This window comes from Pimephales promelas, chromosome 1, assembly GCF_988280905.1.
Source record: "Pimephales promelas chromosome 1, fPimPro1.hap1.1, whole genome shotgun sequence".
NCBI lineage: Eukaryota > Metazoa > Chordata > Actinopteri > Cypriniformes > Leuciscidae > Pimephales > Pimephales promelas.
Window position 1 is genome coordinate 32,632,570 of NC_142769.1, and position 20,917 is coordinate 32,653,486.

The 20,917-nt window shown below is 37.6% G+C and overlaps 1 protein-coding gene and 1 long non-coding RNA gene across 3 annotated transcripts in view; one reads left to right on the top strand and one right to left on the bottom strand.

Annotated features, from left to right (window-relative positions):
- The first annotated feature begins 1,255 nt into the window (after positions 1 to 1,255).
- slc12a4 (solute carrier family 12 member 4) overlaps positions 1,256 to 20,917 on the top strand; it is a 30,136-nt gene continuing 10,474 nt past the window's right edge. The window contains exons 1-19 of one of the 2 annotated variants that reach the window (XM_039688474.2): positions 1,256 to 1,514; positions 11,027 to 11,124; positions 11,320 to 11,451; positions 11,553 to 11,699; positions 13,005 to 13,059; positions 13,158 to 13,288; positions 13,388 to 13,629; positions 13,753 to 13,967; positions 14,165 to 14,329; positions 14,852 to 14,950; positions 15,102 to 15,159; positions 15,249 to 15,423; positions 15,801 to 15,919; positions 17,965 to 18,063; positions 18,319 to 18,438; positions 18,553 to 18,657; positions 19,036 to 19,204; positions 19,625 to 19,820; positions 19,925 to 20,094. In XM_039688474.2, the coding sequence (XP_039544408.1) occupies positions 1,376 to 1,514; positions 11,027 to 11,124; positions 11,320 to 11,451; positions 11,553 to 11,699; positions 13,005 to 13,059; positions 13,158 to 13,288; positions 13,388 to 13,629; positions 13,753 to 13,967; positions 14,165 to 14,329; positions 14,852 to 14,950; positions 15,102 to 15,159; positions 15,249 to 15,423; positions 15,801 to 15,919; positions 17,965 to 18,063; positions 18,319 to 18,438; positions 18,553 to 18,657; positions 19,036 to 19,204; positions 19,625 to 19,820; positions 19,925 to 20,094 (2,634 nt within the window). In that variant the 5' untranslated portion in view covers positions 1,256 to 1,375. Of the gene's footprint in view, positions 1,515 to 9,609; positions 9,762 to 11,026; positions 11,125 to 11,319; positions 11,452 to 11,552; positions 11,700 to 13,004; positions 13,060 to 13,157; positions 13,289 to 13,387; positions 13,630 to 13,752; positions 13,968 to 14,164; positions 14,330 to 14,851; positions 14,951 to 15,101; positions 15,160 to 15,248; positions 15,424 to 15,800; positions 15,920 to 17,964; positions 18,064 to 18,318; positions 18,439 to 18,552; positions 18,658 to 19,035; positions 19,205 to 19,624; positions 19,821 to 19,924; positions 20,095 to 20,917 lie in introns of those variants that run through there. The other variant, XM_039688475.2, reaches the window with a different exon arrangement.
- LOC120490946 (uncharacterized) lies at positions 12,964 to 14,278 on the bottom strand. The gene is made up of 3 exons (XR_005625158.2): positions 14,185 to 14,278; positions 13,840 to 14,002; positions 12,964 to 13,645 (listed from the first exon to the last, which is right to left on the bottom strand). It is a non-coding gene; the product is annotated as an uncharacterized LOC120490946 (long non-coding RNA).

Consider the following 20,917-nt stretch of genomic DNA (forward strand, 5'->3'; position numbering starts at 1 on the left):
CGAATACACGGGCACACCAGATGCACGTCAGCAGCGTCTTACTGCAGCGTCACTGAACACAGATTGACAACAGGACCGGAAGAAAAAACAATGCTTATTAAAGTCGTAGTTTTTGTCATTTTTGGACCAAAATGTATTTTCATTGCTTAAAAAATTCTAACTAACCCTCTGATGTCACATGGACTACTTTGATGATGTCTTTATTTCCTTTCTGGACAAGGACAGTATACATTTTCAATGGAGGGACCATTGAAAATGTAACCATGACCATTGAAATAGCCACGGTAGCCTATATATATATATTTTTTTTACTTTCTAATAAAAATGTATCACACTACTCAGAACTGGTTATAATAACAGAATTAATAATAATAATATAACAGAAAACAGTTATTTTAAATTATTATATTTCACAGTGTTAGTTTTTTGAAGTATTTTTGATCAAATAAATGTAGCCTTGGTGAGCATAAGAGACTTCTTTCAAAAACAACCTTTTGAACAGTATTATTCAGTATACCCCTTATGAGGGTTTGCAGGCTGAAAGAGCAAAATAAACAAAAAAAATCCTTGCTTTAGGCAGGGCTACAAAACGACCTGACCTTAAAATGGAAAAAGATGGAAATCTTACAGTAATTACAGAGTACTCCTATACGGTCCCACATCTTCTGTGGTCTTGTTGCTTACAGTTCCTTGAAAGGAAATGTTTAAACTGACAGACAGACATCAACACCCTGTTATATCGCTTAAAGATCTCATAAGAAAAGACGTCCAGGCTCTAGTTTGCACATATGCTGACGGTGCCTAAAATGGGATTTGTACATTTTGGTGCAGCTCTAGTATACATTTGGTCTAGGTCAAAACTACTATTGTGTGAATAGTATTGATTGAGCCGCAACCTATTAACTTGATGGAACATGCTTAAGGTATTGCCAAGGTATTTACCATTTCCTTTTGACATGCAGACAAAATCCATGAAAGGTTTTCCCCTGTGAAACTGAAAACTGAGAGATTTTAGCATATAATGTTTTACTTTAAGCTGTTTTTATGCAAAGACTTTAATGGGTCTGGATTTTAACAATAGTTCTTTTCCTCATCAAGATTGTGATTCACATATTAAACTGGGAAACATTAGTGAGAGCGAGAGCATGGGGAAACTGTGGGACAGGCCAAAGTGTCAGAGACTCTCTCTATTTGTCCTAACAGGAGGAGGGACTCGGAGAAGAAGGTGGGGACTATGCTAATAGATTCAGAGGAAGTGAGGGAAGACTAGAGGAATGTGTTGGAGATTTCAGGGGGGAGTTCAGCTGGCCGGGAACTTGCTATCTGCCAAAAGAAGAGAAAGAGAGGGACAGATACACACTGAACGGGTGAAAATATGCCCCATTTCACTGTGGTACCAGTGCAGGATAACTCACCGTCCAACTATGACAGTCTGGAGGGTATAAACTGGGTGGATTACAGAGACACAGGACAGGGAGGATACCCTGGACATGGAGACACAGTTAGCTCAGATGGTAAGTTTTCTTTTCATGTATCACTTTCTGAAAAAAAACATCCATCTAAGCATAACTTTTGGTTTAACTACATCAGGAGCAAAGATTGAACGTTTATTCAGTTTAATAGTTAGATTTAACCCTACTATTCGTGACAGACATCCTCGAAGCATCAGCTTTAGATAACATGACATTTGTTTTGTCACTAACTTCATAGAACCCACTGGTTACTTATACATCCCAGTTGTTGGAAAGTTTTGAGGGACCTTTATCATGTTGGAAAAGTTGCATCTCTATAAATGACGTATATGTGATGTAGGGGAGGGATATAAAATTAACTCAAACTGAGACTCTTGGCACAGTGCTGACATGCCAGACACCACTGTGGTGACAAAGGAAAACAATCAAGAGGCAAAGCAGAGGCGGGACAGGGGGGTCTGCCATAATGGGACAGGCCTCAAGTATTCATGGACACAAAAGATGTAGACCTCTCTTTGTGCCAAGACAGCAGCTGAGAGTTTAACTGGCATTTATTTCCTCCATTTTTTCCATTTCATTCTCAAGCTTATTTTAAAAAAGAGAAACAAATTGTAAGACATGCAGCCCATGATTAAGAGACATCAGCATCTGTTTATTGCTGCTGTAACTGGCATGAGAGACCACCAGGTCTGTGGAGATGCAGCTGTCTTTTTACCCTTTGTGTGTCTGGGTAAAAGGGCTCAAATTTGGGATATATAATCGAGTGAGGCTTTTGTAAATGGGATATGTATATCATCATCATATATACAAATAAAAAGCCCATTTAGTGTATTAAATATACTAATATTTTACTGTTAGTAGGTGAAGGGATAATAGCATTGCTCAAGCTTGTCTTTTCATGTTTTTGCCTTTGGCTGTACTTTTATGTACTTTAGGCTGTACTTTTATGTTGAAACGAATGAACAAAGTGAATCATTGAATGAATCATTGCGGTGGGGGGGGGGGGGGGGGGTTGGGGGCTGGATCTGTATATGCATTCTTCCCTTACAGCACACCATAATGAATAATTATAAAGCTTATAATAAATAAATCATTGCAATAGAAGTAAAGAAAGAAAGAAAGAAAGAAAGAAAGAAAGAAAGAAAGAAAGAAAGAAAGAAAGAAAGAAAGAAAGAAAGAAAGAATTTTCCTACATAATATCCAATGGACAGCAAAGAATTAATAGTGTGCAATCATACCCTAAAAGAACATTTTTTCTCTATATATGTTTTATGGACAAAAGCAAATATAGGCCTACTATATATACAAAAACTGATTTTCAAGTCACATTTTGCCATGTATTTTTCATAGTCTAATGGTTATCACTGCCTCTTTATATTCTCTCTCTCACTCACTTTCTCTCTGAGTATGGACATGACAGGCTGGAAATTTTGCAGAAGTGCAAGTTTAATCCAATTCCTTAGATTAAAATGGCCTACCAGATGTGTTTGTCCATGACAGGGCAGGTCTGAATTAAAAAAAAAACAAAAAAACTTGATGTATCATGACTGTTTGCAAGTTTGGGAAGAACAGTAATTTAACATTCAGCATCACTTCAGCCTTTTGATCATCACATAGACATGAGAAAAGTTATTTTGAGTGGTCTGGTCATTGAAGTTGTAGATCTCTAAATACCAAATGAGTACCAATATGATTTTCAATGCATAAGCATTATGATGAAGAAGAGTCTTATGTGGCAGTCACACTGGTGGGTCATTTAAATTTAGGAGGGGCAGAGCAGAAGAAGGGTGTTCACACTGCTATCTTTGTCAGCTTAGCAAAGTAGTACACACTGCAGTCATTGTGCTGAAACAGGCCTGTAATGGAAAAGCATCAGCTCTCACTCAAACCCATACACTATGCATTGCTTCCATGTTACTAAGAGGTAAAGAGACGAAGAGAGGGAAGAAGACGGATAAAGAGTATTTTTTTCCCCCTAAATATATAAATAGCACAGTTCTGTTGTGTGTGTCCAACAACCTTTCAGAGTTCATTAACAATAGCGTAAGCCAAGGAGAGACAACATTAATCTAACAGAGATGTTATTCTATCTGGTTGTCTTTGACATATTTTAACACAACTGAAAAAGTTTTTTTTTTCATGAGTGGCACAAACCTGGTGTGTTCTACTGTTCATCAACTGGCTCCTGACAACCAATACTTCTTTATAACCAGTTATTTGACACAGAAAAAGCAACATCATGCTATTTTCGAGTGGGAGCTGCCTGGCAGTCCCTAACTTCAAGAATGTCTCTGACTTCTCAAGGTAACAATAGATCCTCTTCCATAAAGAGGAACCCCTTCCACAAAGTATTACTTCTTGTTGAGAGACAGCTGTACCTGCAGCACATAATGTCTTAAACTGACTTTTCATTCTAATCTCATATATGAAATTGTTTTTTCTTTTGACTTCATCAAGATCAGGAACAGAGTTAAAAAAAAATAGTGTAACGCACACATTGATCTGCTTTGAAGCATATGAGGGTAATCTAAAGCTTGTGCTGAAAAGGGGCATAAATCAAGCTCTCAAAATGAATACTTATTTTTTTAGCAAGAAAGCATTAATTACATTGAATTCAAAAGTGACAGTAAAGATATTTACCATGTTAATATTTCTATTTAAAACGTCTCAGGTTACGCATGTAACCCTGGTTCCCTGAGAGGGAACGAGAGCTGCGTTGTCAAACGCGATGGGAACGCTCTGCGTGATTGCGTCGTGAAGCATCTGTACAATCAGTCCAATGAGAGAGCAGGACGTCAGGTGACGTCATCGACCAGGAAACTATAAAGCACCCTTGAGATCAGACCGCGACAGCTTCTGTGAAAGGCCTGAAGCAAGTCGATCAGGGCATGCAGGAAGTATGGCAGGCGAACGCAGCTCTCATTCCCTCTCAGGGAACCAGGGTTACATACGTAACCTGAGACGTTCCCTTTCAAGGGAACTTCGAGCTGCGTTGTCAAACGCGATGGGAACCCCATACCCACTACGCCATGCTGAGAAATGCCCGTTCTGTGTGAAGTCCTTGCGCACACTTAGAAGCAAGCAACCTAGCCCCAGGAGTGGAGAGGCCAAGGTCATAAAATCTGAGAAATGTATGCAGAGAGGACATCCTGCCGCATTACAAAAATCGAGAAGGGAAACACTCAGAATAAAGGCTGTAGAGGCCGCCATACTTCTAGTAGAATGGGCCCGAACAGCCATAGGTGAAAGCTGTTCAGCCGCTTCATAAGCTAATGATATAGCCTCGACTATCCATTTGCTCATAACCTGTTTAGATGCAGGGGACTCTTTCTTGAGTGACCCAAAGCAGACAAATAATTGTTCAAAGTTACGCCACAGGGCAGCTCTGTGAACGTAGGCATCTAATGCCCGAACTGGACATAACAGGTTCAGTCGTTCCTGATCTGGGGTATTAAAAGGTGGAGGATAAAAGGCCTGCAGCACTATAAGGCCCCCAAAAATTAACTGGGACCTAAGGAGTATAACCCGGTCTAGGGTATAGAAATACTTTCACCATACCCGGTGCAGATTACAGGCATAAAGGAGCAACCGACAGGGCATGCAAATCTCCTAATCTCCGGTAAATGAAACCGCAAAGAGAAATGTTCTCAAAGTGAGGAATTTTTCTGAAACCTCTTCAATGGGCTCAAAGGGAGCCAAAGCCAGACCCTCAAGTACAATGGCCAAATCCCAAGCCGGTGCTCTAAGTGCAGTGCAGGTTTCAACCTCATGTACCACCGAGAAAAACCCCCCAGAGGAGTGTGGTAGGCCGATATAGCCGACTGCAACTGGCCCCAGAGGTTGCCGAGGAGAAACGATTTCTCAAAATCGTCCCTGCCCTGGAAGAGCCCTCAGAACCAGCAGGGAAACCGAACCGTCAGTGCTGCGACCCTCCTCAGAGAGTCGCACCCCAAAGGGCACTGAGGAGAAACGATTTCTCAAAACCGTCCCTACCCCAGAGGGGACCACCCTTAAAAGCCTGACCACCTCAGCGTCAGGGCTTCTCCTTTGTCCAAGCTTTTTTAGAGATAAAACAGTCCTCAGATCTTGCATTTCTCTAACTGGCTCTGTTTGCACCTTGTGCTGCGAGGAGCTTAATAGGCAGAGACTGCTCTCGTCCAGCAGTCTCAGGAACATTGGTGAGGAAGAAACCTCTGGAACACCGCTGAATGGATTATTTCATAGTTTTCTTGAAAGCGGAGCGTCCAGAAGAACAGACATATTTTTATTTTCCCATTATCTTTATATCGGAAAAAACATATATGTACATATAATTCTGTGGCCACCAGCGGGAACAACCGAACTGGCAGCGCTGCGACCCTCCTCAGAGAGTCGCTCCTCACACACATTCCATACCCACCAGGGCTGCTCTTTCCTAATAAAAATTTATTCATTATGATGGCTGGTGGGTAACGTCGGGGTTAAAAACGATGACACAGACTCGGGAGAGAGAAAGCTTGCAAGCGTCTCTTAACCCGAGGCACTGAAATACCCAAACATTGCTATAATATGGGGATTAAACACATAAAATATAACCCCGACGAGGAGGCTGAGAAACAGAGTTTTCTAGTTTTTAAAATAAATTTAATCTAAAAACTCTTATTTATTTTTCAATCTCATAATGTTCAGCTAGCCAGTAAAATTGTAACTGGCAAAAGCATAAATAAAACCTCCTTTTAAAAGCTCCTCTTTATTCAGCAGATGAGCTGACTTATTTATTCATTCATTTAAAAGTCAAAGTCAATCTGCCTTTCTCTTAACATTTTTATTTGTTTGTACGGTTTCTTTTTAAAACAAAACACTAACGATACCAATTCCTCGAAACTGGAAATCGCAGTCCAGATCTGGCATGTGAAAGCTGAGATAGAGCTGAGCTCGTCCCAACCCCCGCTGTCAGATCCGTTTGCGAACCCCGAAATGCGAGTCGTCTCCGTGCCTCGGCAACAGAGAGACCCGCGCGGGGAACGCGAACCGAACCGTCCTCCTCGGAGAACGCCCGGCGGGAGCGGAGCGTCCTCGCGGACAGCTTCTCGCAATGCCCACAATCAGCTCCCTCGAGAACTGACTGCTGGCATGCTCCACTCCCAAACAAATAGCTGATGTGTGTCCCCACCCGTGATGTAACGAGGGCAGGGAACCACACAGCGTCTATAATCTTGCTTTCCATAAATATAGATAGTGATATATATTTCTTTTCTTGGCTTTGACAAACAACAATAAATAGACAAGGACAGAGTACAGAGATCGCTTGCTGAAGGCTACAGAAGCTGTCGCGGTCTGATCTCAAGGGTGCTTTATAGTTTCCTGGTCGATGACGTCAACTGACGTCCTGCTCTCTCATTGGACTGATTGTACAGACGCTTCACGACGCAATCACGCAGAGCGTTCCCATCGCGTTTGACAACGCAGCTCGAAGTTCCCTTGAAAGTGAACAAATGTTGTTTGTTCGTTTAAACTTTCTAATCATCAAAGAATCATGAACAAATTTTGTCAGGTTTACACAACAACATTAATTAGCACAAATGTTTTCAACACTGATAATAATAAGAAAGGACCAAATCAGCATATCATTAATGATTTCTGAAATATTATGTGACATTGAAGACTGGAGTAATGGCTGATGCTGTCATAGGAATAAATGACAACATTTTACAATATAATAAAATAGAAAACAGTTTACATGGTAAAAATATTTCTGTTATTTAGTGTATTTTTTATGAAGACGCTTCTGTTGAAAACATTTTAAAAAAAAAGTACCAAACCCAAACCTTTTTAGTGTACCTGTTTGGATCAAGTTAGATGGTGTAAGCTATATGAACCTAAATAAAAGAGTTATATTAATTTTTATATCAATTATTAATTTTTAAGCAATTATACTATTAATTATGCATGTCCAAATGCATGCTGGGAAAACACAAATTTGACATTTTTTTCAATGTAGGCCTATCTTAAAGTATATTATAATCTAAACAATTTGACAATAAGCAATTCTTTTCAGGGTTTTATTGGCATTATTTACATACAGACATTTGTTTATAGACCATTTTGCAAGATGTAAACAACACTGGTCCAGAAACACTTCCTGTTTCAGTTTATAACTGTTTTCATTATTTCACATGTAAAGAAAAAATCTTAAATATGTTTGTTTAACATTTTGATTCAGTTTTACATGTTCTGTTGGTTGTATTTTATCCCAGCTTTTATGTAGTGTTAAAAAACTGAAACAGGAAGTGCTTCTGGACCAGTGTTGTTTACATCTTGCAAAATGGTCTATATGTTTTTTTACAGTGTTGTTTTCATAGTACTTTTGAGTAAGTGTAGTATATATGTTTTACCTTTTGCTATGTTTTTAATTACTGGAGATTCATACAGTACAGCTTCTTCTCCCTCATTAACACACATCAAAGCCTTTTTGTACGTTCTGCTCTCCCAGCAGGGTCCAATTCCACAGGCTTATTCAACTGTACTCATCTCATTCAGTCTACCAGTGATGGGCCAATTGTGTAACAAACTTCTCTTCTTGGGAAAAACACTTTAAAAAGGCAATCCATCCTTAACGTTTGTAAAGGTCATGTGTAACTGACATCATCTGTAAACTGTTTAATACTTATTGACAGGACTTAATTATTATTAATAATATATGAATTATCATTATATTCATATTATTATTAATGCCCTCACTCCCATTATAAAGCTTGGAAGAGCCAGGATATTTTTAAATATATCTCTGATTGTGTTCGTCTGAATGGATGGCTTGAGGGTGAGTAAATCCCAGGAAAATGTTCATTTTTGGGTGAACTATCCCTTTAATGTGACTGTTCTCAGGATGCTCACTGGAGCTGGTTGACTTGTAATGAAGGATCAGGAAAGTGTGGGTGAATAGAGTGGATTATGCAATTATGTAGTTTACAGTATGAGCGCATTAGTCTCAAAATGTAAAGCACCACAGCAATCACAGACAGAGGCACACAATAATGTATTAACATTATTAATAATCACACGCCGGATATTATTATTACAATCATGTCAAGCAAGCAAGTATGCCATCATAACACACAGGCAGCCAAAAAACAACAAAAAACAGGGCTAAATCGGACTAAACAGAGTGACTTTGACTCATAATGAAGGCTTTAAATGTTTAATAAATGGGATCTTTTTGCAAATTTAATATTTAAGCTCCTTACCAGCTGGTTAATTTCTGAGGTTAATCAGCTTTTGCATTTTCCTGCATAAAAATAAAACATATGCATTTTGTCTCCTCAATATGTTCCACTTTGGAGGCTGTTTGCACTGAAGCTGGTCTACCTTTAGGCTATTGTCTGAGCAACAATTTGCAGATGTTTGAACTAAACTTTTCTACAGCTGGTTACCAAATGTGCCTGAGTCTTCCCACATACTCATGGAACAACAACTTGTGTGTGTGATGTTTAAAGACTGTTGAAAATGACTGACTGTGTAGCATGTAAAAAGTATAGCTAACTATGCAATATTCAATGTGAACAAGTAATGTTCTTGTTCTCTAGATTGGATAAATGTTGTTATAGTAAGCATATGAAGTCTCTCAGACTTGGGCTCACACCTAACATGTGTGTGGTTAGCTTTGGCTTTGATCTACAGCTTCTGTCATATTCCTGTTAACGTGTTCAGACCCGCCACCATAAAGCTCTTGCTTCCCCCTCCTGCAGACACACAGCAAGAGACATTCTGACATTCTGGAAATACAGATTAAGAAAAGAACAGTTGTCAACCCTAGATGGCAGCATTTTAGCATTCTCCTTTTCTCATTTAATAAAGAACATATTCCAATAGGCCTATAAGATCCCACCACTGAATGGCTGTTCCATTTTCTGAATTTTCAGGCATTTTATTAATTAAACGACTGTTTAAAATGTATTAACATTCTGGATTAGATGTTTTATGGAAGGTAGATTGTGATATTACTTGACCCTAAACACTTAGAGTGTGATTCTGCTTGCATATTGAATCCGGTGTTTTGTAGCATATAGTTTGAGTTCAGTCGATGTTCTCTGAATCTGAGTGGTGTCTCTGTGTGTGTGTGTGTGTGTGTGTGTGAATACTGATCCCCCTCGCTCTCTCAGTAACAGTTAATAGATCACATTGACCTGGATATAGACTATGACCAGTGCTCAGAGTGCTGCCTGCCTTTTTGTACATAGACAAACATGCTGATCCACCACAACAATGCTAATGCTAACACTACCTATAATGGCACATTAACCCTGGACACAGGTGAGTGAGACTTATTGGGGGAAAAAGAGACACAATCTTTTCCTCAGACCATACAATTCTTTCTTATAATTTGTCTTGAGTTTAGATATTTTTGAGAAAGTATATTTGGTGACCATCTGAGCTTATGAAATGATTAATTGCAAACATTAAAATATAAATTATTCTTTCCCCTCTCTTAAATGAGGCTCATGTAAATCTAAACCACTTAAAACAGTTAGATGGACACGCTAATGTATTTAATGTGGTTGTCTAGTGCAAAAAAAGGTCTAAGGGTGATACAGACCAAACAGCTTAAATGTTATGAACTTGACAAATTTAGCAGTGATATCTATCACAGAGAGCCCGGCACTGTATTTGAGTGCTACGCTTGTGTTTGTATTGACATTTGTTGTGAAAGCAGAGAGTGTGAGGACACAAAATATTCAAACTGATTAAGTGTTCTGATTCAGTGACCTGATTAAAGGACATAATGAAATAATGAAAGAAATTGAGAGGGAGAAAGATTCAGGGAAGCAGAAATACAAAATGCGTTTAATGCTTGTTGCCAATCTTAGAAAATAGTTCTTGGGGAACTGCCTACTGACTACTGTCAAAAATCATCAAATATATAAAGTCCTGTAAAGATTGGGTGCAAAAAAAAAAGTTAAACTGCTTTTTCTTTTTTTAAGAGTATTTAGAAATAAAGAGTTTTTATGTGTTTGTCTCTGTATCTTTACCATATGCTTCAAAATGCCATTTTCTAATTGAAGGTTGGGAATATCAGCCTAATAAATATAAACAAAATCAAGATCTCCACACTCCACACACTTTTACATATGTGAAGATGATTCCAAAAATATATAATTACAATGATTTTATTTTACTCAATTGTTACACAGCACAATAAGAGCATAAAGAATGGGACATAGTGACATTTACTCAGTAGGCGTAGGACAGGAAATTACACAATTGTGGGTGAAAAAGTTATTCTGAGAAAATAAACTCAAAAAAATTATTTGGTAAAAAAAAATCCTTCTTCAGTTGATGGGAAATAAATGTTACATTTACAAATACATGGTATCATATGTGTAACGATACAGTGGAAAAGGATAATAAAAAGAGTATAGCAAATTAAGGATGGAGGGGGAAGAAGGAAATTTAAACGCTAATGGACTGGACACCATACACATATACACAAAGAAGATTATTTTCCTTAACTCAACTACATAGCAACGACATTGTATGTTAAATCCAGTAAATAAGTTGTAAATGTCTTCTACCTCTAGGTCACGGCAATCATAAAGAAGACAGTCCCTTTCTCAGCAGTTCAGACTCAGCATCTAAGAGGAATGACTTCTACGACAGAAACCTGGCTCTGTTTGAGGTTCATTTTACATTTTCCTTTCCTTCTATTTGCAGTATTACCACTATAATCTAAGAGCTCAATAATTTTAACACTAATATCAATAACAACACATATAGTGGAAAAATGAAAAAATGTGTTTCTTTTCTTAGTATCATCTATATGTGTATCAATCTTAGTACAGTATATGTGGTACTGAGGTGTATGTTTCCTTAGGAAGAGCTGGACATCCGGCCGAAGGTCTCGTCTCTCCTCAGCCGGCTGGTCAATTACACAAATGTTACTCAGGGAGCCAAAGAACATGAAGAGGCAGAAAGTGCTGATGCATCCAGAAGACAAGTGCCCAAGGTTTTTTAAAAAAAAAAAAGAAAATTATATTTTCACTCCAACCAAAATAAAAAATAAAAAAGTCTGAGAGACTTTTCTCTTTCCTGCTTTTTTCTCTGTAGTCTCCGAATATGGGCACGCTGATGGGAGTGTACCTGCCATGTCTGCAGAACATATTTGGTGTGATTCTTTTTCTGCGTCTCACCTGGATTGTGGGAACAGCAGGTGTCGTCCAGTCCTTCCTCATTGTTCTCATGTGTTGTTCGTGCGTAAGTTACTGCAGACACACCCTAATAAGTACACTATCAGGCTGTGTTTATCATGGCTTTTCTGCCACACTTTTGTCTGTGTATCTATCCTGTAAAAAAAAAACCAGCCTGTGTTTAAACTTGCATTTAAGCAGTTCGACACTGGCAATGGACAATTGTGAAAAACAAGACACAGACAGTAAATAATATAAAAGTATGTCAAATAATATGTCTTCTGAAACTAAAACTAAAATTATATGCTGTGCTTACATAACAGGAAGGGACTAGGGAAATAAATTAATACAATTCTTGGTATTTCTCTTTGTACCTTGATTTCTAAGAAAGATAATTTTTAAAATGTACCACTCTAAGCTTTAACCGCTGCATCCTGCAAGAGTGGTTTGTAATACAGTATAAGATCAGGTAAGACCTGCAAGATCATGCCTAAAGACCTTATAACACTCTTAATATTAATATTACCTTAGTTTGATTCCAAGTAAGATAATGAGTTTATGCAAACACATTTGATTTGAGACAGGATACCAGACGGAGATAAGAAAGAGATAAGATACTATGTCTCAACTTTTGGAGATGTGGCAACAAAATTTAGACATGTAGGCCTACATCTTCAGGACAAAGGTTAACTATGTCGGTTAACTAACTCTGTTTTGTTAACTAACAAAAAGAACATTCATAAAATATATATATATTTGAATAAATTCACATATGAAAGATTTCGGATAGCCCAATCTGGTTGTGCATGAATACTTTGGTGACTTCTGCTGCATCACACGTTGAGTGCAGTCCTTTTTCTGTATACATATACACATATATGTAACAACATCCAACTAAAAGAAGTCTCAAATGTCTCAAGAAGTCTCAAATGTTTCATGAATAATGTTTTTGTGCTAATCTTTTGAGAACATTATTAAATACCAGTTGTCAAAGAACATTCTGTTAATATTACTGGAAGAAAATGTGTTCATAACTTAGATAAAAGAAATAGATAAGAGAATAAGAGAATGTTATCCTAAGTTCTGAGAATGTTCCCTGTTAGCTGGGTAGGAATTTATTATTATTATTATTACTATTAATTATAGGTTTCATAAATCAACCGGATTACATTATTAGGTTGAGTTGCTACTTTCACTGCAGAAAAATACCTACCCCTCAAATGCAGCTGTTATTGATGAGTCAGGCAGGCAGTATAGTATGTGAGCTCTGTAACTCTGCAATCATTGCACAGTAAGTTTGATATACAGAAAGCAGAAGATAGTCATTTAGGTTAATATGCTTAAATGTATGATTTAATCTTGTTTTTAACAGACAATGTTAACAGCAATCTCGATGAGTGCCATAGCCACCAATGGTGTAGTTCCAGGTAATTTGTAGTGTTTATACACCTTTGTATTATATAATATTTTACAGTAGTTACAAACACACACAAATGTATTTATCTATTTGTTTTTAAATTGGCAGCTGGTGGGGCCTATTTCATGATATCTCGGTCTCTGGGCCCTGAGTTCGGTGGTGCAGTTGGTCTCTGTTTTTATTTAGGCACAACCTTCGCTGCTGCCATGTACATACTGGGAGCAATTGAAATATTTCTGGTCAGTCTCCTTATAGTATGACAACACACACACACAGATCCAAAACCTAAAATGATCCAGCTCTGAAAATATTAATTCATCAACTCTTTTTGTCTACAGAAATATCTGATTCCCCAGGCTGCCATATTCCATCCCGCAGATATTCATGCGGGGAGTGGTGCAATGCTAAATAACATGCGAGTGTATGGCACAATATGTTTGAGCCTTATGGCTGTAGTTGTCTTTGTGGGGGTCAAGTATGTCAACAAATTCGCCTCCCTGTTCTTGGCCTGTGTCATAATCTCCATTGTGTCTATCTACGCTGGAGCGGTCAAATCCATCTTCCACCCTCCTGAGTTTCCGTAAGTCTTTATGTTGCTAGACAAAACAAAACACAAAATGTAATATTTCAATGAAAATGTAATTAGATAAAATCATATATGATTTATTTAATTATTTGTTTGTTTATTTTTAACCATGTCTAGGATCTGTATGTTAGGAAACCGGACATTGGTTCGTGATTTGTTTGATGTTTGTGGGAAGACAGTAGTTGTCGGTAATGAGACGGTTACCAGCAAGCTTTGGAAGAACTTCTGCAGCTCTGAGAATTCCAGCAGTGCTCATTGTGATGAGTACTTCTTTCAGAACAATGTTACAGAGATCCCAGGCATTCCTGGGCTGGCCAGTGGGATCATTAAAGGTAAGGACACACTTGTCTGGTTCACAGCATGTCATCTTGGTAAAAAAAAAAATAGAAAGAAAACAGATTTGAAAATTATAACATATTTAAAGATGATGAAAAAGACTTTTCTTTTCCAGGCACTTGCTCTTTGACATGTATTATATGTGGCTTTGTATATCTATTTATTTATTTTATTTTTATGCATGTATGTGCAGAAAACATGTGGGGGGATTACATGGAGAAAGGGCAGATTCTCGAAAAGGCAAGTCTGTCCTCTGTCGATGTCCATGGCTCCATGGAGACCTTTGGCTTCTATGTGTCGGCTGACATTGCCACTTCATTCACCCTCTTAGTCGGAATCTTTTTTCCTTCTGCCACAGGTAAAACTCATATGGTTAAAAAACATATGTATTTATTATTTATTACACCATCGAATACTTAAAGCAACACCAAGTAAACTGCGGTCGCCCTACAGGTTGAAAGCAGAATCGTCCATTTCTGCTGTCGTAAATAATTTAGCCTACAGTAGCGTAGCTACTGTCACACTTGCACGCATGCACATACACTCTGTTTATCCAGCACCGGCTTTGAAATCATCATGACAATTCAAAAGCTACCTGGCTGCAGTTGATGTAAACAGCATAGTGTCAGTAACAACGCTGTAACCTGTCAATCCACTCTGTTACGTTATAATGCACTATTTGTTTTCTAAGTGAAAGTTGAAAAAGCTTAGCCGAAACCAAGTCCAATCATTATTTAATGTCCACTAATTTATTTCTTTGGCGAATACCTGTGTAATAAGCTGCAGCTATCTGCACTATCATTTAAGTATGTAAATATTATGACTTGATGAAAAATTACTTTAATTTCACTATTTTTGTCAATCTCTGTCTCTGTGACAGGCATTATGGCAGGATCGAACAGATCTGGAGATCTAAGAGACGCACAGAAGTCTATACCAATAGGGACTATTCTGGCCATTACAACTACGTCTCTTGTCTGTATCCTTTAGCTCTGTTGGTACTGATATTATGTTTTAAATAACCCATCTAACTAATACTCTTATCAACTGTATGTTTTATTTTTCTTTTAAGTGTGAGCAGTCCTATTTTGCATTAAAAGTTACGTAGAATTCCATGACTCATTTGATAGATTTCAGCTCTGTGGTTCTATTTGGGGCCTGTATTGAAGGTGCAGTGCTGAGAGATAAGTAAGTTATCTATCTAGAGTGAGCAAATAGAAACTTTTAGATGGAAACAAGCATGTGGTGTCTTAAGTGTACTTGCGTATGTCTTTTAGATTTGGAGATGCAGTCAGAAAAAACTTGGTGGTTGGCACACTGTCTTGGCCTTCTCCTTGGGTCATTGTGATTGGCTCATTCTTCTCCACAGTGGGTGCAGGTCTTCAGTCTCTGACAGGAGCTCCCCGCCTCCTGCAAGCCATTGCTAAAGATAACATCATCCCTTTCCTTAGAGTGAGAGATCTTCTGATTTATGATCACAACATATCTAAATAACACACTTTTTCATCATGTTGATGTTACTCATTAAAATAACAAGTACATAGAGTAAAATAGCAGCATTTTTTTGTGGTTCAAAACACATTGTAGATATACTGAGTTTTAAAACTTAAAACAAGTCTGATAAAGTTGAATTCCAGTGAGATGTAAATGTGCGTATTGTGAGTTTCTGGATTATAGTTACTTCCTTTTTTGTGCCAAACCACAAATGCCATAAAAGCGAACATTTGCATGTCATATGCAAAATGTTGTTCCCAAAATGTAAATATTTGATGCTAATAGTTGACTATTACTTTCCATCCCTGTGTGTTCATGTTTTTGCACTTGCAAAGGTCTTTGGACACGGAAAAGCTAACGGAGAGCCCACGTGGGCTCTGCTGCTGACGGGACTCATAGCAGAGCTCGGTATCCTCATTGCATCACTGGATATGGTCGCTCCTATTCTTTCCATGTGAGGACACACCACAAATATGCACATACAGATTCAATTCACACAAAAAATATATGATTTAAACTGCGTTTTAAGATGTCCTTTTTATATTAAACAACAAATGTTAATGGGTTTTTATTTATTTGTTATTGTTGTCATTTTTGATACAGCATATTTTGAAATGTAAATTGAATTCTTTTGCAAATAGATCTCATTGGTAAAATGAAAATATCAATTTATAGTTGCTTATTAAGTTATCACCTTTTTATTTATATCGCACTTTATATAATACAGATTGTTTCAAAGCAACTTCGCAGTAATAAACAGAAAATGATTGATTACTGATGCAAACTTTATCAAACATGAGACTAATTCAAATGATGCTGTAATGATGCTCTACAGAACACAATAGTGTCATTATTATGCTTGTGTCAGTTCAGTTTAATAGCTATGTAAAGTTTAATTCAGCTATAAGCAGTTCTATGAAAGTCAGTTGTGTCGTTGTTCAGCTTGAGTCAGTTGTGTTTAATCAATAGGCTATTTGCAAGCATTACTTCCGCCTTTGACGCTAGGCTGCTCTTCAGTTTCCGGTTGGGGAGATTTAAAGTGGAGGAGAACGGGATTATGGCAGAGTCATCAAAATTTGCTGTCCTCCCGTCTTAGAAATGAAACTTTCATACGTATATAGTTATACGTACGGAAATACGTCATGTACCGCCATGCATAGAACCTATTCTGTTCAACAATGGTGTTGATGTTGCAACTTGCAAATTGGTACATTTAAAACAAAGTTGAGTCACAACCATGAGTTGTGTCACCATCCAGCTCAATTCTGTTAAAGATTTGTTCTTATCCAATAATGTCAGTGAAGTCAAATCGATAATTGTGATGAATATTAAAGGTATAGCGGAGGATCTTTCCGAATTTTAGAGAAGACCCGCCCTCTCCAATTTTTTTAAAAAATGCACATGCACAAACACAACACTCTTGCTCCCGAGAGCTAGGGAACGTCTATACGCCTTGCACAATTATGTTGCAAATTCTGAACTAACTAAAAAACATTCATAAAAAAGACAACATGTCAAATGCCCTTCCGTGTTTTATTTACTTATTATACTGATCGATTGAGTGACCGAGGACTCAAGACATGATATGTGCAAAGCTCACACGAAATACGTTCTGAGGAAACTATTTTGCAAATCGCAATTACGTTACATGGCAACATATAAGCAGTGCTATTACGTTGGTCCTTAACCTAATATCTCTCATTGTTAATACGTTATTTTTATAGATAGTTGCATATGGAGAAGTAGCTTGTTGCATTTGTGTAATAATAAACACACAAGATTTTAGAATATTTCAGCGTGATACATTACCATTTTGGACAAAAGGCTACTTTAGACAAATTGAGATATTTACCGTGTCTATGCGGTGCATGAGGGCTAGCATTGTAGCTTGCATTAACTTTTACTAGTGATTTTAAATGGATTTCTCCAAATAGCGTGACAAACTTTACCTGTCTAGTAGAATCTTCGCGACTGCGGCATCAGTGAGAAGCCAAACCTGTGCTTTTAGCGCACGCCAGCGTGTGATATTCACCCAAAATCTCTCTGGTCTTGTTTCTATATTCTGCGGCCTTTCTCTTCTTATCATACACTTAGTAAACATTTTTTCTCTTTCGACCCTCAGCCATTTTCAAAGGAATGGCTGAAACCGTAACTCCGACATAATACACATGAAAGTGAAAACTACATAGGGATGAGTGCGTAGCCTACGATGGCCTTACGTAAACATATCACCAGAATGATTGACACTTAGGTGGACCAATAGTATAGACTACCCACCCGGAAAAAGAAAATCCTCCGCTATACCTTTAAGTGTCTTTTAAAACAACGTATAGGCTCAGCACAGATGCTATATCATCTTCTCAGAAATAAAAACGTTTTTTTTACCCGTTAAACGCTAATTTACCCGTTTAATTTAATACCACATATTTTTTTACCTGGATTGCCATTACATGTATTACATGTTACTTATTCTAATATGTATAATTGTTCACTTGACAGGTTTTTCCTGATGTGTTATCTTTTTGTAAACTTGGCTTGTGCAGTACAAACACTTTTAAGAACACCAAACTGGAGACCACGGTTTAGATACTACCACTGGTATGTTTGCATTTCGATTGTGTGTTCATTAATTTATGTGATGATCATATTTGTGCATGTTCTGAGAACTTCTCTTGCAGTGACATTTAAATTCAGCTTAAACTATGATCACAAAACTCACTGGAACTTAACCCTATAGATATCTGTTATTCACTTCCTGCAATCATTTAAAAATGACCTTTATTAACAACAGGTCATGCTTTTAAAGTGTAGAGTAAAATAATAGGACTTTTTATGTTGTGCTCTCTCTTTCAGGGCTCTGTCTTTTCTGGGCATGAGTATGTGTTTAGCCCTTATGTTTATCTCCTCTTGGTACTATGCCATTGTAGCAATGGGTATTGCTGGTATGATCTACAAATACATTGAGTATCAGGGGTAAGTGATTCCTAGTTACATCCATTAACCTTACATTTGAAATTAAACTGAAATCACAAATTATCCAACTTTACTTTACAAATCTCAATCTTATATATTTTTCCTCTCTTTTAGAGCAGAGAAGGAATGGGGGGATGGGATCCGCGGGTTGTCTCTTAGTGCCGCCCGTTACTCACTTCTTCGCCTGGAAGCTGGACCTCCCCACACCAAAAACTGGAGGTTGTGAAGCTAATTTAAAATATTATCAGCTGATATTTTCCAAAAACGTCTTGGTTACGTATGTAACCCTTTTGCATGTAACGTCTTGGTTACGTATGTAACCCTCTTGAGACGTGTTGTCTCATTTGGTGTTTGGCATTTGGTGTTAAAGAAACTTTTTTTTCTAATTTATTTTGAAAAAGTTTGTGCTTAATATTTTTGTGGCAAACATGATGCAGTTTTTCAGCATTCTTTGAGAATGTTCGAAAAACAGCCTTTATAATAATTAGAAATATTTATAACAAAATAAACACCCACTTTTTTAATGTATTTTTTAATGTATTAATGCTTTTTATGTAATTACACTGCAATCACATTAAAATAAAATAATTTTAATAGGCCACAGCTACTGGTTCTACTGAAGTTGGATGAGGATCTACATGTGAAGTATCCCAGAATGCTTACCTTTGCCTCACAGCTGAAGGCAGGGAAAGGCCTAACCATCGTAGGTTCTGTGATACAGGGAAACTTCCTGGAATGCTATGGGGAAACACAAGCATCAGAACAGGTTTTTACATGCACTTTTATCATCACCTTGTGCACTGTGCTCTTAAATTACAGATGCAAATACTGTAGTGGCCAAAAGTGATGTCCAGCTTAGGAAAATTGACATTTTATTCTTCCTTAATATTTAAAATATTTAGCAAAATATGAAAATTTTCCTAATATGTTGATGGTTTAATCAAACTTGTAGAACCATTACAAACAATTATCCTCTCCAGACTTTACTTTTGGCCACTACTGCACAATGATCTTCATCCAGATGAACTGTAGTGGATGTACTTTGCAACATATTCAATATTTGTTGTTGGTCTTGTGTCTTTTCAAGAAATAGCAAGAGGCAACATTTATATATTAAAGTAGAAGCAATGGACATTGATTTCATAGTTGGTTTCCATGGTTGTGCTGTGTTTGTACTCATCACCAGGCAATAAAGAACATGATGGAGATTGAGCGGGTGAAGGGCTTCTGTCAGGTGGTGGTAGCCTCCAAAGTGAGAGAGGGGCTCGCACATTTGATCCAGTCCTGCGGTCTGGGAGGCATGAAGCACAACACAGTTGTTATGGGATGGCCATATGGCTGGAGACAAAGTGAAGACCCACGGGCTTGGAAAACCTTTATTAGTAAGAAAAAGATTTATATGAATTATGTGCACTTATAATTGTCTGCAATGAAACACAACAGGCTGATTTTAATCTACTCCCCTATCATATTCTCTCACCTGTAGATATAGTCCGCTGTACTACAGCTGCCCACTTGGCTCTGATGGTCCCAAAAAATGTGTCATTTTATCCCAGCAACCATGAGCGCTTTACTGATGGATATATTGACGTCTGGTGGATTGTCCATGATGGTGGAATGCTCATGCTCCTGCCTTTCCTTCTAAAACAACATAAGGTGAACAATAGCAATTCAAAATAATCCATTAACATTCAAATGTAACATAAAATTGCTCACAGTATTTAAAAAATACTGTTGATAAGAGTAATAATTAGATTGATATAAGAATTATATCTGCACCAACTTTAAAAATATAACAAAGAAAATATCTCAAACAGGGGTGTGTCTGGTACTCACAAACAAAAGGGTGCTCCAGAAGGGGAACAAAACATAAAAAATGCTATGCTGATCGATCTACTTGTAGAATAAGGAAATCCACGTCCAGGCACTCACATAGTTAGAAAGGTAAAATGCCTTTTTTGTAAGAGAGGGCTGGGATCATATAATGGCATTTTCATACAAGTTAATTTGATTCTTTAGAGTCTAAATGATATATTTGTAATATGCTTTCTCATTAGTGTTGTGTATTGAATTGAAAATACTCATTTTACCTGGTCAAAAACATCTTTGTTTTCAGAACACCGTTTCAGTGTATATGCCTTTAAATGATAATGAGCTTCGCTCACTCCGCCCCTCTGTTCTGCTGGCGAGTGTTGCCTTGACAACAGTTGAGGGTATATTTTGGAGAAAGAATGGCAGTGGGATTCTCTGAGGACACATCTGTGCAATCATATCAGTTTGAACCAGAGTTGGACCCAGAACAAGTTGACGGTTGCAAAGAAGTTCAACAATTAAAGCTCGAACAGGACGTTTCTGAATGGTTGGATAACGCAATGTCACTTTGATCTATCTTTGTGTACTGGCAGAGTAGAGTAACATCGTGAGATGTACGAACGCTATGTGCTTAGCAAAACCAGCTTTATACTGACCCTCGTTTATA